This window comes from Pristiophorus japonicus, chromosome 1 (assembly GCF_044704955.1).
Source record: "Pristiophorus japonicus isolate sPriJap1 chromosome 1, sPriJap1.hap1, whole genome shotgun sequence".
Taxonomy (NCBI): domain Eukaryota; kingdom Metazoa; phylum Chordata; class Chondrichthyes; family Pristiophoridae; genus Pristiophorus; species Pristiophorus japonicus.
In genome coordinates, this window is record NC_091977.1 from 199,645,298 (window position 1) to 199,661,879 (window position 16,582).

The 16,582-nt window shown below is 43.4% G+C and overlaps 1 protein-coding gene across 1 annotated transcript in view; it reads left to right on the forward strand.

The window, feature by feature from the left end:
- LOC139268110 (ankyrin repeat and death domain-containing protein 1B-like) overlaps window positions 1-16,582 on the forward strand; it is a 97,664-nt gene that overhangs the window by 26,814 nt on the left and 54,268 nt on the right. The window contains exons 4-7 of the mRNA XM_070886129.1: window positions 117-215; window positions 1,652-1,753; window positions 4,880-4,978; window positions 5,729-5,827. Of these exons, the coding sequence (XP_070742230.1) occupies window positions 117-215; window positions 1,652-1,753; window positions 4,880-4,978; window positions 5,729-5,827 (399 nt within the window). The remainder of the gene's footprint in view (window positions 1-116; window positions 216-1,651; window positions 1,754-4,879; window positions 4,979-5,728; window positions 5,828-16,582) is intronic.

Here is a 16,582-nt window from a genome sequence, read left to right on the forward strand (position 1 = left end):
TCTGATTTTATGACATTAACTACATTTTCTCTGCAATCAGTGAGGTCTGAAATGCGAAGGTGCTTTGTAGAATGATGGCTTTGTTGCTGACAAACATGTTTTCAATTTCTTTGAAGTATGGTATGGACGCCTTTCTTCTTGCAGCCTGGTTTGGACACCTGAATATTTTGAAAATGTTGGTAGAGAAAGGTGTTGATCGAAAATCCACAAATCAGGTATGTGTGGAGTTAGTCAGTCACATGCCTGGAGTGACAGGAGCACTTCTAGTACTGTTCCACATGGTGTGGAACATATATAATGTTTTTATTTCTCTCTTTCCTTCTTAAAATAACAAGCACAACTATAGATCAGGTTCAGGTAGATTCCTACCTGTGCTGCTGCCACATGTCTTTTTGTCTATTCAAGGTGGTATTTAAATTTGTACATTTCAATAAGAAGCATCAGACCAGTAGCAAGGCTGTAAGTCTTTATTCATAAAGTAGTAAGCCTATAACTTCATGTTTATTCTATTATTACATTCTTGTGCACAGCAGCAAATTAGCAGAATTGCAGATGTTAAACTAGTCAGTGTTAGGAACTGTGCTGTATCAGAACTTGAATTTAGTGCAGAAAACAGAATCTCTCTGTGTGTAACAGGGTATGGTACAACAAGGATATTCTTTTGTTTCCCCATTCATTTTTATTTTTCCGCTCTTTTCTTCGTCATCCCTCCAGTGATAAAGGAGCTGTCTTTTGTAGAGATACAAGGGTGCCTGTAGCCTTCGGTATCTCGTCCAAGTGGCCATTCTTTATTTATTATTCTGCACAGTATAATCCAATGGGATATTAGACCATGGAGGGCATAACGACCAAGCCTGATCCTGTCCTCGCCTGATGTGAACTTGTGTACATTTCCCAGCAAGGTCTCTGGATAGCAATTGGAAGAGGGAAATACTGCTATTTTTTCTCCTTCCTAACCCTTGGTTGCCCCACCCCCTTCAAGTCCCTTCCCGGCTGAGATGGATTAACTTAAGACTGTTAACTTAATTCTGGAAGTCAGAACCTGGGACTTTCTGGTCAGTTTGGCTCTATGTTATAGCAGGTTGTGCTTTTACCCACTAGGTCAGCAGAGCTCTGATAGTTTATTCTATTGCTTTATATAGTCATCTGAACTCACCAATATCTAGCTTTAAAAAAATGATACTTGTGATACTAGCAGTAATTTTCACCTTCCGTGAAAATGACGGAAACATTGAGATGATATATTGATCCAAAAACAACAGTACACGGTGATGTCACCAGAACCACACGTCAGTTTCATGCCCATTTAAAACTAAGAGTTAAATCTAACTCTTGTAATTTTAACTTTTGATTACTTTTGTAATCACAATGGATTGAAATCGCAATGAGAATCTATGGGTGCAGTTTACATATCAGCACGTCACTGACCGTAGCTTACAACTTTATCTCAGATCAGCCTACTCATGGGACATTAAGGGATGATTTTATGAATACTTGCTGATTATAACACACTGGGAGGTTAGAAATTTTCTGATAGATGTTTTCCAGATTGACATTAATGGCTGATGTAAAATGTTGTGATGTTGCTATTTTACAATATTGCAATTACCCATTGCTGAAGAGTCCTAAATGAGCTTGTTTTTGTCTTTAGGAAGGAATGAACGCACTGCATTGCGCTGCTCAAAACAATCAAATTTCAATAGTACAGTGTATAATTAAAGATCTACAGTTGGATTTGAACAAGCCCACAGAGGTATGTGTTTCACAGCGAAACAATGGTTCCATTTTACCGAATCCTTTCGATGCATAATATACTAAAAAAAAGGGAAACCTCATACACAGGGCTCAAATTTGCCCAGGAGCGGCTGTTTTTTTTGGAGCAACTTAATTTTTCTGAAGTATCTTAAAAATCCCCATTCTGCACATTTAAGTGAGTTAGGATTTTTTTTAGTTTAGTTTTTTTTCACAAAAGGGGGCGTTACCAGCCACCTACGCCTGTTTTGGCCATTTAAGCCAGTTTGGACAGCTAATAGTTACTCCAAACTAACTTCGGCCAGTGTATATGGCCACTTGTGGCCGCACAGAAAACCCTTACGAAGAGTTAAGAAATCAGCGCAGGTAGCCAGAGATAAGGGGGGGAAGGGAAGCGAAGAGGCCCAATATGTTGACATTTTCCCAATGCTTAGGGAAGTAATAGTGAAGTTTCATTTAAAACCATTAACATTTTTTAGATGGTAATTGGACCAAATCAATTTGGTGCAACATTTAATCACTGCCATTTGCTATCAGAACTGTGTATATTCAACTACATTACATTTAACGCCTATTAATAAAAAAACAGTATGGCAGCTATACGTTGCGGGCTGGGATGATCCGAAGGCAATTCACACCGTTCCCTTCACTGAGGTTTGCTCTGCTTTTGCATTAGCTAGTCCACATTTTACCTTTATGTCTAGTAACAACATCAAGCATCTCCAGGCCAAGTATCACTCGATCAACCTACATAATTGTCCCAACAATGCACCTCAACTACATCTTCAAGCAAGTTTCATCGCAGTGCAGGTTTCCACGTCCTACGTTCGCAGTCCTGATAGTTTCTAAATGAGTCTGGCAGTTAGCTCTATTTAGGATAGATGAGCTCATTTTATGCTGTAAGCTCATCTCCACTGAGAATAGGACTGAAACTATCCGTGAGTTTTTCACTTGACTTTCTTCATAACTGACCGAGAGGTGAATCATCACTCACTCTCCTGGAGACAGGTAGGCAACGGCCGGCCTGTGTGACAAGCCACTCGGCCCGGGATAGGGGCGGGACGTGTTGGGTCCCAAGCAGCAGGCATGCATCATCATCATCATGGGAGGAGCTACTGCGCATGCGTGAACGCTCTACTGTGCATGCGGACAGCTGCCAGCACTCTTTTAAGCGCAGGGCCCTAGCTCCGCCCCCCATTGTGATTGCCATGCCACGGCAAGCACTAGGACGGTCCACAGAGCAGGGAGAATATGGCGATATATTTTCGGCGCTCTTTTGAGAGCAGAAAGTCGGCGCACCTCAGGTAAGTGCGCTGAAAAAACCGGTGGGCCAAATTTGTGCCCACAGAGTGGTGGTTTTCATCTAACTCAATACCCCGTGACCTCAGCTTTCTGTTTCTTCTCCATGATTGGGCAACACTTCTATCCACCCCTGAGATGTCTGTTGACCTTGGCCATGTTTCCAGTCCTGGGTCATTACATACAGCAGGCAGGTTCCTCGGCCTCTGATGGAGATTATAGTGGTGGAAATTGGCCTTGGGGGCTTGCCTCATTGGGATAAAAGGCAGTCGGTGAGCTGCCTGTTAAAACATCTTGTTCTTGCCCTGAAAATGTATACTTTTGGTGACAGGGCCTGTGCCTGATAACGTTCCTTTGTTCACATTTTGACCTGAGGGCCCCCCACACGCCCCCGCCAACCTCTGAACATTGGATGTCAAGGCATAATAATGGGTGGTCCCTGCATCCAAAGCATGCATATGGTGAGAGAAAGGATGGAGACTGTGTTTCCCTAATTTACGTAGTTAACTTTTGTCTGCTCACATTTTGGCAGGTATAGCCTTTCCTGATGGGTTTGGTCCTCCTGAAAATGATGGGGAGGTAGGGATGCAGTGGAGTTGATTGCCATCTCTGTCCATCCCACATTCATCAAAAAAATCATCGGGACGAGGCAGAAAGCCTTAGCCAGTGTGTAGTGGTGGAGACTGTAATACACTGAACTACTGCATATTTTCTAGAAAATAGACGGCAAATCAGTCAGCATCCGAAAGGGAAAGCTAGGTTAGTGGTTTGGATGGAATCCTTCATCAACTGAGATTGCCCAAAGTAATTTCACTTAGGATCCTTATGGCTGCCAGATTGAGGTTTTTTCCTCCTTCAGTCTGGGCTGGACTGAGGTCCCAAAAGGCAATACTCTGTAACTGAGTTATATGGTTCCCCCGACATGATTGTGCTTGTATTTTTATTTGTCTTATAACACTCGTGTGAAGCACCTTGAGACTTTTAACTACATTAAAGGCACTATATAAATACAAATTGCTGTTGTTATAAATGCATATAACCCGTTAGAAATTAGCATTCCATAATTTTTCATCTTTTAACTTTGAATGTCTGAAATTTTGGCAGACATTAAGTTGAAGAAAAATGCAGTGAAACTCTTTAGCTGACAATGTAGAAAGTTGCATTTCTCTCAAATCCCAGTACAAATCAGACATATATCTACTCCATTTCACTGCCAGAGAACCTACCACTACTCCCAACGATTAAAAAGATCAGTTTTATTTTTTTTTAAGTTACCCAGTGACACAGCAGCTCAGTAATACAATGCTAAGGATATACTTCCTACTTTGGATCATTTATACAGTAAGCTCACAATTTGTTGAGTGAGATAATAGTACCTCCCTATAGGGATGGAGGAAATATTAATGCTGATCGCTCTGAAGTAGATCAAGTGCCTCCCTCTCAACTTGGAAAGGTACTGGGATACCTAAAGAAGGGAAGAGCATAAAATAATTCTGAAATGGAAGATTATTTTTATCTTAAAGGATTAGAAACATATTGTGCACTGGTCTACGTTAAACTAGGTACATACCCATGAAAGGGATATTCTGACCCTTTGCACATTTGCTTTTTATCTTAAGGAACCAAAAACCAACATGCCCAAGGCCAATGATTTCTAAACTGGGCCAAATTCATGTATTTGTGAATAAATCTGAATTGGTTAATTATGATTTTCAATTTGCTCCTGTTCTCATTCTTAGAAAACACCAACAGAAGATGAGGCAGTTCTAACTGGATTTGAATGACTGATGTTTGATTGGGAGCTAACACACTCTGTTTTCATTTGCAGAAAGGCAAAAAGCCATATCACTTGGCAGTTGAAAGTGGGCATTTTGAAATGGTGGAGACACTGAGGGAGTTTGAATATAACACACAGGAGAAGGACAAGGTAATAGCATCCAAATGCTTTTCACTTACGTGACCACAGCTCTCAATGTTCAAATCTTCAGCATCTCTTAGAGTTTGCCAGCAACTTTCATCCTTACTTTTCCTCAATGATGGATTATCATTATCAACGAATGATGGAAATCTGAAGCTCTGGATGTGCTGCTTATAGATATTTATGTAGTATCTGGGTAATTGTGTATTTCAAATACAGCAGAACCATGTTTACTGTTACAGATTTTCAGTCGAGTTTACCTTCAAATCAAAACAGAAAATACTGGAAATACTCAACAGGTTCACTAGTATCTATAAACAGAATAGCTCGGTTAATGTTTCAGGTGTCGACCTTATGTCAGACCTGATAAAGAATCTACACCTGAACATGCCAATCTATTTCTTCCCTTTACCAATGCTGACAGACCTGCTATGTGTTTCCAGCATTTTTGTTTTTATTTCAGATTTTCAATAATTTTTTTTCTTTCTAGTTTACCTTCATGTGGGCCAGTACATCTCTTTTGAATGCTCATAAGTTTTCTTTTTACTAAGAATCATAGAATCTTACAGCACAGAAGGAAGATATTTGACACATCGTGCCTGTGCTGGCTCTTTGAAAAAACTATCAAATGAGTCCCACTTAATAAATCCTTCTTCATTGGATCGCAACAGGCAACCTTTTCTCTGCAGTATCTTTCATAGCTAAAGTGATTTTCCTGATCGCAACTAATGAAAAGAAGTCATTGCTCTTATTGTGCAGGAAGGTAACACGGCCTTGCACCTTGCCGCGAGGAATGGTCACACGGCGGTACTGGAGGAGTTGCTGAAAGAATGGAATCTAATAGATGAGGAAAACGAGGTAAGTTATCGTTAGTAAGTTGTTAACTCGAAACCATCACCATAAAATATTTGTAAAAGTTCACTTAATCTTCATATATCTTTCAAGTGAAATAGAAAATGGGTTGAAGAATGGTAGATTTCTTTTTTTTATATCATTATTGGTCTGGAATTTGCAGTCAGCAGCAAAACAAAGGCATTCACTTCTGTCACCGAAGTGCGCTTAAAATGGACAAATTTCACACTGCACAAAATTTTAATTCGTTTTTTAGGCCCTTAACATTTCTTTAGCAGTAATAATGCTATTAAACTCCAGTTACACCTAATCCTGTTGGGGCTAACTTTTAGTGGGGAATTTAACAGTGTACTTACTGCAGAAGAGCCAAAGTTTTCGTCAACTTCCCTGATGTGGCTGATTACATAAATTGCCGGCTCAGTGGGTGGGGGCAGACTGCAGGGGTCAGAGTTCAACCTGTTTCGAAGCTGTCAGTGACAAAAGCGCATGCACCAAATCCTGAATTTGCAGTCAATTTGAAAGGCAGAATGATGCCGTGCGCTGCCAGTTCATCGTCATCCCGACTGGAAATTCTGGGCTATTTAAATAGTTTCAATGTTGTCCATGTTTGTCTGTGTCTTGTAAGTAAAAGGATGACATGATTCTTGTACAGGACACATCCGACAATTCAGTGCAAGTGGATTATACAGAAGCTGTATGTTATTTATATAAAGGATATACAGTTTTTTTTGGGAGATGTACTCACTTTATAACACATGCAATGGTGTGAAATCACTCCTATTTTCTGACTTTAAACTGTTGAGCTATTACAGGGATTGGAATAATAATTAATGCTGGTTGTCTGTCCAGAGCCTATGCAGCTTGTATGGATTTTGTGTAATTGGAAAGGCAGAAGGAAATTAATCAACCTAAAAAAATCACTATGAAAATCACCATTGAAATAGATAACTTCATGAAACTACAATCTATACACCCAAAGTATGGTTCAAAGATATTTATATCACTCCTTTTATGTCCTCTGGATGTCTCAAAGGGCTTCACAGCCAATGGATTATTTTTTGAAGTGTAGTCACTGTTGTAATGTAGACAAATATATGAGTCAATTTGTGCACTGAGGTCCCACAAACAACAATGAGGTAAATGGCCAGATAATCTGCTTTAGTGGTGTTGGCTGAAGAACAAATGTTGGCCAGATCACTGGTAGAATTCTCTTACATTACTTTGAATAATGCTATGGGATCTTTTAATTCACTTGAGCAGGTAGGCAGGGCCTCGGTTTAACATCTCATCTGAAAGGCTCTGACAGTGTAGAACTTCCTTCGTACTATACTGAAGTATCAGCCTAGATTATGCGCTTAAATTCTGGAATGCGACTTTCTGACTCAGAGAAAAGAATGCTAACACCAAGCTAGGTCATGAATCTCTAGTCTACACCACCAATGTACGATTCAACTCATGAAATTCTTATCTGTGTCACTGTATGGACTTTTTGTACTAGTTAAGAGAGTGATGTCAGGCTAAGGACATGTACTGAGTGGAATTCCCTCACTGGGGGCTCCAGTTTTTCTGATCTCGACTCGGACACTAAATATAAGCTCATCAGCCATGAAATTCGGCTGTGTTGCACCTGCTGATAAATCCGGTTTCGATGAAAAAATGGTGGTCGCTTCGCCTCCATCCACTTCCAGAGGGTCCTGTGATGGCTGCCTTTTTGGGCAGGTCAGATCAGATCAAGTTTAATGGAGGACATCCTACTGAGCTCTTTTGTGCTCTGATCAGGCCTCACCTTGAGTATTGTGTTCAGTTTTGGTTACTGAAATACAAAGTAAACATTTAAGCCTTGTAAAGTTGCAAAGAATGGAAAGGTTGATCATTACTATGAGAGGACTTATGTTATGAGTTATAAGTTTTGAATATAGTTGTATGAGCAATATTTCAAATTAACTCAGGACTGCATGACAAGAGAGTACAATGGATAAAGGTGAATTCAAGATTGATGTCAAGAAGCACGTCTTGAGACAAAGTGTGATTAATATCTAGAATGGTCCTAGTGTAATGGAGGCAAGATCCCTGAAGTTATTCAAAAGGTATTGATGCTGTAAGGGGGATTGCAGGTTTATACAGAAGGCTGAGTTAGATGGGCTGAATGGCCTCCGTCATCGTTACTTGCCGTTATGATGTGTGTGTGACCTGAGTCATGATAATTCAGTTTCAGTGTGCACATCTGTCTGCTTTTGTATATGTAACTCTGTGTGTGTGCATGCACAAGTGTGTGCGCGTGTGTCATTTGAGTTTAGCTCTTGAATTTATGTGGCAAATATAGAAAATAAGTGCAGGAGTAGGCCATCTGGACCTTCGAGCCTGCACCACCATTCAATAAGATCATGGCTGATCATTCCTTCAGTACCCCGTTCCTGCTTTCTCTCCATACCCCTTGATCCCTTTAGCTGCATGGCCATATCTAACTCCCTCTTGAATATATCCAATGAACTGACATCGACAACTCTCTGCGGTAGGGAATTCCACATGTTAACAACTCTCTGAGTGAAAAAGTTCCTCCTCATCTCAGTCCTAAATGGCTTACCCCTTATCCTTAGACTGTGTCCCCTGGTTCTGGACTTCCCCAACATCGGGAACATTCTTCCTGCATCTAACCTGTCCAGTCCCGTCAGAATTTTATATGTTTCTATGAGATCCCCTCTAATCCTTCTAAACTCCAGTGAATACAGGCCCAGTCGATCCAGTCTCTCCTCATATGTCAGTCCTGCCATCCCGGGAATCAGTCTGGTGAACTTTCACTGCACTCCCTCAATAGCAAGAACATCCTTTCTCAGATTAGGAGACCAAAACTGAACACAATATTCCAGGTGGGGCCTCACCAAGGCCCTGTACAACTGCAGTAAAACTTCCCTGCTCCTATACTCAAATCCCCTAGCTATGAAGGCCAACATACCATTTGCCTTCTTCACCGCCTGCTGTACCTGCATGCCAGCTTCAATGACTGCTGAACCATGACACCCAGGTCTCGCTGCACCTCCCCTTTTCCTAATCTGCCGCCATTCAGATAATATTCTGCCTTCGTGTTTTTGCCCCCAAAGTGGATAACCTCACATTTATCCACATTATACTGCATCCGCCATGTATTTGCCCACTTGCCTAACCTGTCCAAACAACCTGCAGCCTCTTAGCGTCCTCCTCACAGCTCACACCGCCACCCAGTTTAGTGTCATCTGCAAACTTGGAGATATTACACTCAATCCCATCTTGTAAATCATTAATATATATTGTAAAGAGCTGGGGTCCCAGCACTGAGCCCTGCAGCACTCCACTAATCACTGCCTGCCATTCTGAAAAGGACCCGTTAATCCCAACTCTTTGCTTCCTGTCTGCCAACCAGTTCCCTATCCACGTCAGTATATTACCCCCAATACCATGTTCTTTGATTTTGCATACCAATCTCTTGTGTGGGACCTTGTCAAAAGCCTTTTGAAAGTCCAAATACACCACATTCCCTGGTTCTCCCCTGTCCACTCTACTAGTTACATCCTCAAAAAATTTCCAGAACATCTGTCAAGCATGATTTCCCCTTCATAAATCCAAGCTGACTTGGACCAATCCTATCACTGCTTTCCAAATGTGCTGCTATTTCATCCTTAATGATTGATTCCAACATTTTCCCCACTACTGATGTCAGGCTAACCAGTCTATAATTACCCGCTTTCTCTCCCTCCTTTTTTAAAAAGTGGTGTTACATTAGCTGCCCTCCAGTCCATAGGAACTGATCCAAAGTCGATACACTGTTGGAAAATGATCACCAATGCATCCATTATTTCTAGGGCCACTTCCTTAAGTACACTGGGATGTAGACTATCAGGCCCCGGGGATTTATCGACCTTCAATCCCATCAATTTCCCGCCTAATAAGGATAACCTTCAGTTCCTCCTTCTCACTAGACCCTCGGACCCCTAGTACATCCGGAAGGTTATTTGTGTCTTCCTTTGTGAAGACAAAACCAAAGTACTTGTTCAATTGGTCTGCCAATTAAGGTTGTTAACTTATTCAAATAAGCCTGTGCAGAATTCTTGAATTTTGTTTTTTTGACTGTGTATTTGAGAAAAAGCAATGTTGTGGAAAGCTTACAACCCTAATTGTAATGGTATCCTCGTCCATTAAGGCTGGTAATGCAGACCTGAACTTTGGACTTTTGTTCCCAATTCCTGTTGCCATTTCCTTCCTTAGTGCTCCCATTTTTACTGATCACCTGAGTCATGACACCTTGTTGAAATGGCATTTTTAATTTGTGAGCTCCTAAAAACATCCCAGTAATAGATAATCAAGGGGCTATAGGGAGGGAAAATAATGGAACTAAAGGTGGACAAGTCCCCTGGACCTGATGCGTTGCATTCTAGGGTCTTAAAAGAGGTGGCTGCAGAGATAGTGGATAGTCTAATCTACCAAAATTGCCTGGATTCTGGAGAGGTCCCAGCGGATTGGAAAACCGCAAATGTAACACCCCTACTTAAAAAAAGGTGGCAGACAGAAAGCAGTTAACCTAACATCTGTCATTGGGAAAATGGTGGAGTCCATTATTAAGGAAGCAGTAGTCGGACATTTGGAAAAGCATAGTACAGTCAAGCAGAGTCAGCATGGTTTTATGAAAGGGAAATCATGTTTGACAAATTTGCTGGAGTTATTTGAGGATGTAACGAGCAGGGTGGATAAGGGGGAACCAGTGGATGTGATGTATTTGGATTTCCAAAAGGCATTTGATAAGGTGCCACATAAAAGGTTATTGTACAAGATAAAAGCTCACGGGGTTAGGGGTAATATACTAGCATGGATAGCGGATTGGCTAACTAACAGAAAACAGAGAGTTGGGATAAATGGGTCATTTTCCGGTTGGCGAACGGTAACTAGTGGGGTGTCACAGGGATCGGTGCTGGGGCCTCAACTATTTACAATCTATATTAATGACTTGGATGAAGGGACCGAATGTAATGTAACTGTCATGTATGCAAACTCTTCATATTCACTATGTAACTATGTACGATGTACCACTTGAGGGCGCTGCTATTGGAGGCCCCAGGGGTTACCTGCCCAGGTGTGCAGGGGCATATAAAAGGTGGTCAGCCATGCTGCCCCTCACTTTACAGTCGTATTAAATGGGCAGAAGTCACACAGCTCTTACTGCAGTAAAAGGACTCATGGAGTTACTCGATGGTAAATGCAGACATAACAACTGGCGACGAATTGCAGATCACAAACTTTTACACAGTCATGGCTGCCATTGGTGTTTTAGAAAAGTATGCAGAGGGTGAAGATTGGGAAGCCTTTATCGAGCGCCTTGACCAGCACTTCGTGGTCAACGATCTGGACGGTGAGGCACTGGAAGGAAAACGCAGGGCGATTCTTTTGACCAGCTGTGGGTCCACAGTCTACGGCCTCATCAGGGATCTGCTTGCACCAGTGAAACCAACAGAGAAGTCATATGCGGAGCTGCACACACTGATACAGGAACACCTCAAACCAACGGAGAGCATCTTAACGGTCAGGTATCACTTCTACACACACCGCCGCCCGGAGGGCCAGGATGTGGCGAAGTATGTCGCCCACTTAAGATGGCTCGCGGGACTGTGTGAATTCACGGGATTTTTGAACGATGCGTTGCAAGACGCTTTTGTGATGGGCATAGGCCACGAGGATATCCTTCGCAAGCTACTGGCTGTCAAAACCGTTGACCTGAAGAAGGCCATCACCATAAGCCAGGCGTTCATGTCCTTGAGTCGTGATACCATACAGATGACTTCCTACCAGAATCGGAGCTCACTGGCAAGTACTGTACATAAAATAACGCCGATTGCAGGCAGAACTGTTAAACTAATAAGAACTGTACAGAACAGAGCCTACATGCCTGCTGCTGCTAGGCCGCCAAGGGGTGTAAATGCAAAATCATTAACACAATGCTGGTGTTGCGGGGGTGATCATCGGGCCCATCAATGTTGATTTAAAGACTATGCGTGCAAAAGCTGCAGAACAAGGGGCCACCTCCAGCAAATGTGCAAACGTACTGTGACCCACCACTTGGCAGTGGAGTTGGCAGAAGAGTCCCAATCTAGCGTGGATCACAAAGGACAAGCTAGAGAGGAAACTCAGCCCGAGGGAGCAGTGTGCGGGGTGCACATCCTCTCCACAAAAAGTCCTCCCATGATGATAAAAGTCAAATTAAATGGCGTTCCTGTATCCATGGAGCTGGACACGGGGGCGAGTCAGTCAATTATGAGCCAGAAGGCATTTGAAAGGCTGTGGGGCAACAACAAAGCACAAAGACCCGAGCTGAGCCCGATTCAGATAAAGCTGTGCACTATCACCACGGAACTGATACCAGTTATTGGCAGTGCGAACGTAAAAGTATCCTACGATGGAGAGGCACACAAGCTGCCACCTGTGGGTTGTACCAGGCGATGGGCCAACGCTGTTTGGCAGAAGCTGGATGGGGAAGATTTGGTGGAACTGGGAAGACGTCGAAGTATTATCTTCAGTGGACAATGCTTCCTGTGCTCAAGTTCCCATCTTTATTTGAACCAGGCATCAGCAACTTCACAGGCGTAAAGTACAGATCCACTTGGTCCCCGAGGCACGGCCCATTCATCACAAGGCTCGAGCGGTCCCCTACATGATGAGGGAGAAAGTGGAGATCGAATTAGACAGACTTCAATGCAAGGGAATCATATCGCCAGTCGAGTGCAACGAGTGGGTCAGCCCGATTGTTCCGGTACTAAAGAGCGATGGCATGGTCAGAATCTGCGGCGACTACAAAGTAACGATTAACCGAGTCTCGTTACAGGACCAGTACCCACTACCCAAAGCCGATGACCTTTTCGTGACATTAGCAGGGGGAAAGGTGTCCACCAAGCTGGATCTAACCTCCGCTTACATGACCCAGGAGCTGGTTGAGTAGTCGAAAAAATTAACATGCATTAACACACACAAAGGACTGTTCGTGTACCACAGGTGCCCGTTTGGGATTCGCTCGGCTGCAGCCATATTCCAAAGAAACATGGAGAGCCTGTTAAAATCGGTTCCACGCACCATCGTATTTCAGGATGACATCCTCATCACTAGCCGCGACACCTCCGAACACCTGCACAACCTGGAAGAAGTTTTAAGTCAACTAAACAGAGTTGGACTCTAGTTGAAACGATCCAAATGTGTCTTCCTGGCGCCAGAGGTACAATTCCTGTGGAGGAAGATTGCAGCAGACAGCATCAGACCCACGGACTCGAAGACAGAGGCCATCAAGAATGCACCCACACCACGAAATGTAACGGAGCTGCGCTCATTCCTGGGACTCCTCAACTATTTCGGTAACTTTCTACCAGGGTTGAGCACCTTGCTGGAACTGTTGCACAAGCTGTTACACAAGGGAGACCACTGGGCTTGGGGTAAAAATCAAGAGGCCGCCTTTGAGAAGGCCAGAAACCTGCTGTGTTCAAATAAGTTGCTGGTATTATATGACCCATGGAAACGTCTAGTTTTAGCATGTGATGCGTTGTTGTACAATGTCGGGTGTGTTTTGCAGCAAGCCAATGCAGTGGGCAAGCTCCAACCAGTTGCATATGCATCCAGAAGCCTATCAAAGGCCGAAAGAGGCTACGGCATGATCGAAAAGGAGGCGTTAGCCTGTGTATCAAACATGAAATTAGGGGTGCGTGCAATAAAGGTGCAGCAGTTATAATGGGTGACTTTAATATGCACATAGATTGGGTTAACCAAACTGGAAGCAATACGGTGGAGGAGGATTTCCTGGAGTGCATAAGGGATGGTTTTTTAGACCAATATGTCGAGGAACCAACTAGGGGGGAGGCCATCTTAGACTGGGTGTTGTGTAATGAGAGAGGATTAATTAGCAATCTCGTTGTGCGAGGCCCCTTGGGGAAGAGTGACCATAATATGGTGGAATTCTGCATTAGGATGGAGAATGAAACAGTTAATTCAGAGACCATGGTCCAGAACTTAAAGAAGGGTAACTTTGAAGGTATGAGGCGTGAATTGGCTAGGATAGATTGGCGACTGATACTGAAGGGGTTGACTGTGGATGGGCAATGGCAGGCATTTAGAGACCGCATGGATGAACTACAACAATTGTACATTCCTGTCTGGCGTAAAAATAAAAAAGGGAAGGTGGCTCAACCGTGGCTATCAAGGGAAATCAGGGATAGTATTACAGCCAAGGAAGTGGCATACAAATTGGCCAGAAATAGCAGCGAACCCGGGGACTGGGAGAAATTTAGAACTCAGCAGAGGAGGACAAAGGGTTTGATTAGGGCAGGGAAAATGGAGTACGAGAAGAAGCTTGCAGGGAACATTAAGACGGATTGCAAAAGTTTCTATAGATATGTAAAAAGAAAAAGGTTAGTAAAGACAAACGTAGGTCCCCTGCAGTCAGAATCAGGGGAAGTCATAACGGGGAACAAAGAAATGGCGGACCAATTGAACAAGTACTTTGGTTCGGTATTCACTGAGGAGGACACAAACAACCTTCCGGATATAAAAGGGGTCGGAGGGTCTAGTAAGGAGGAGGAACTGAGGGAAATCCTTATTAGTCGGGAAATTGTGTTGGGGAAATTGATGGGATTGAAGGCCGATAAATCCCCAGGGCCTGATGGACTGCATCCCAGAGTACTTAAGGAGGTGGCCTTGGAAATAGTGGATGCATTGACAGTCATTTTCCAACATTCCATTGACTCTGGATCAGTTCCTATGGAGTGGAGGGTAGCCAATGTAACCCCACTTTTTAAAAAAGGAGGGAGAGAGATAATAGGGAATTATAGACCGGTCAGCCTGACATCAGTAGTGGGTAAAATGATGGAATCAATTATTAAGGATGTCATAGCAGTGCATTTGGAAAGAGGTGATATGATAGGTCCAAGTCAGCATGGATTTGTGAAAGGGAAATCATGCTTGACAAATCTTCTGGAATTTTTTGAGGATGTTTCCAGTAGAGTGGACAAGGGAGAACCAGTTGATGTGGTGTATTTGGACTTTCAGAAGGCTTTCGACAAGGTCCCACACAAGAGATTAATGTGCAAAGTGAAAGCACATGGGATTGGGGGTAGTGTGCTGACATGGATTGAGAACTGGTTGTCAGACAGGAAGCAAAGAGTAGGAGTAAATAGGTACTTTTCAGAATGGCAGGCAGTGACTAGTGGGGTACCGCAAGGTTCTGTGCTGGGGCCCCAGCTGTTTACATTGTACATTAATGATTTAGACGAGGGGATTAAATGTAGTATCTCCAAATTTGCGGATGACACTAAGTTGGGTGGCAGTGTGAGCTGCGAGGAGGATGCTATGAGGCTGCAGAGTGACTTGGATAGGTTAGGTGAGTGGGCAAATGCATGGCAGATGAAGTATAATGTGGATAAATGTGAGGTTATCCACTTTGGTGGTAAAAACAGAGAGATAGACTATTATCTGAATGGGGACAGATTAGGAAAAGGGGAGGTGCAAAGAGACCTGGGTGTCATGGTACATCAGTCATTGAAGGTTGGCATGCAGGTACAGCAGGTGGTTAAGAAAGCAAATGGCATGTTGGCCTTCATAGTGAGGGGATTTGAGTACAGGGGAAGGGAAGTGTTGCTACAGTTGTACAGGGCCTTGGTGAGGCCACACCTGGAGTATTGTGTACAGTTTTGGTCTCCTAACCTGAGGAAGGACATTCTTGCTATTGAGGGAGTGCAGCGAAGGTTCACCAGACTGATTCTCGGGATGGCGGGACTGACGTATCAAGAAAGACTGGATCAACTGGGCTTGTATTCACTGGAGTTCAGAAGAATGAGAGGGGACCTCATAGAAACGTTTAAAATTCTGACGGGGTTAGACAGGTTAGATGCAGGAAGAATGTTCCCAATGTTGGGGAAGTCCAGAACCAGGGGACACAGTCTAAGGATAAGGGGTAAGCCATTTAGGACCGAGATGAGGAGGAATTTCTTCACCCAGAGAGTGGTGAACCTGTGGAATTCTCTACCACAGAAAGTTGTTGAGGCCAATTCACTAAATATATTCAAAAAGGAGTTAGATGAAGTCCTTACTACTAGGGGGATCAAGGGGTATGGTGAGAAAGCAGGAATGGGTTACTGAAGTTGCATGTTCAGCCATGAACTCATTGAATGGCGGTGCAGGCTAGAAGGGCCGAATGGCCTACTCCTGCACCTATTTTCTATGTTTCTATGTTTCTATGTTTCTATGTTTACGGTGTAAAAAAGATGCACCAATATTTGTTCAGACTCATCTTTGAGTTAGAGATGGACCACAAGCCCCTAATCTCACTGTTTTCGGAAAGCAAAGGCATAAACACCAATGCTTCGTCTCGTATCCAAAGATGGGCACTAACACTGTCTGCCTATGACTATGTGATCCGCCACAGGCCAGGCACTGAAAACTGCGCCGATGCTCTCAGCCGATTACCGTGATGGAAACGGCGCAGCTCGCAGACCTGCTACTGGCCATGGATACCTTTGATAGCGAAGGGTCACCCGTAACGGCCCACCAAATTAAGACCTGTACCAGCCAGGATCTTCTGCTATCCCTTGTAAAAAGTTGTGTCCTCAATGGGAACTGGGCAGCGGTCCCTAGAGACATGCAAGACGAGATCAAGCCGTTTCACCATCGTAAAGACGAAATGCCGATCCAATCACATTGTCTCTTATGGGGCAACCGCGTTATCTCGCCAAAGAAAGGTAGGGAAACCTTCATACGTGACCT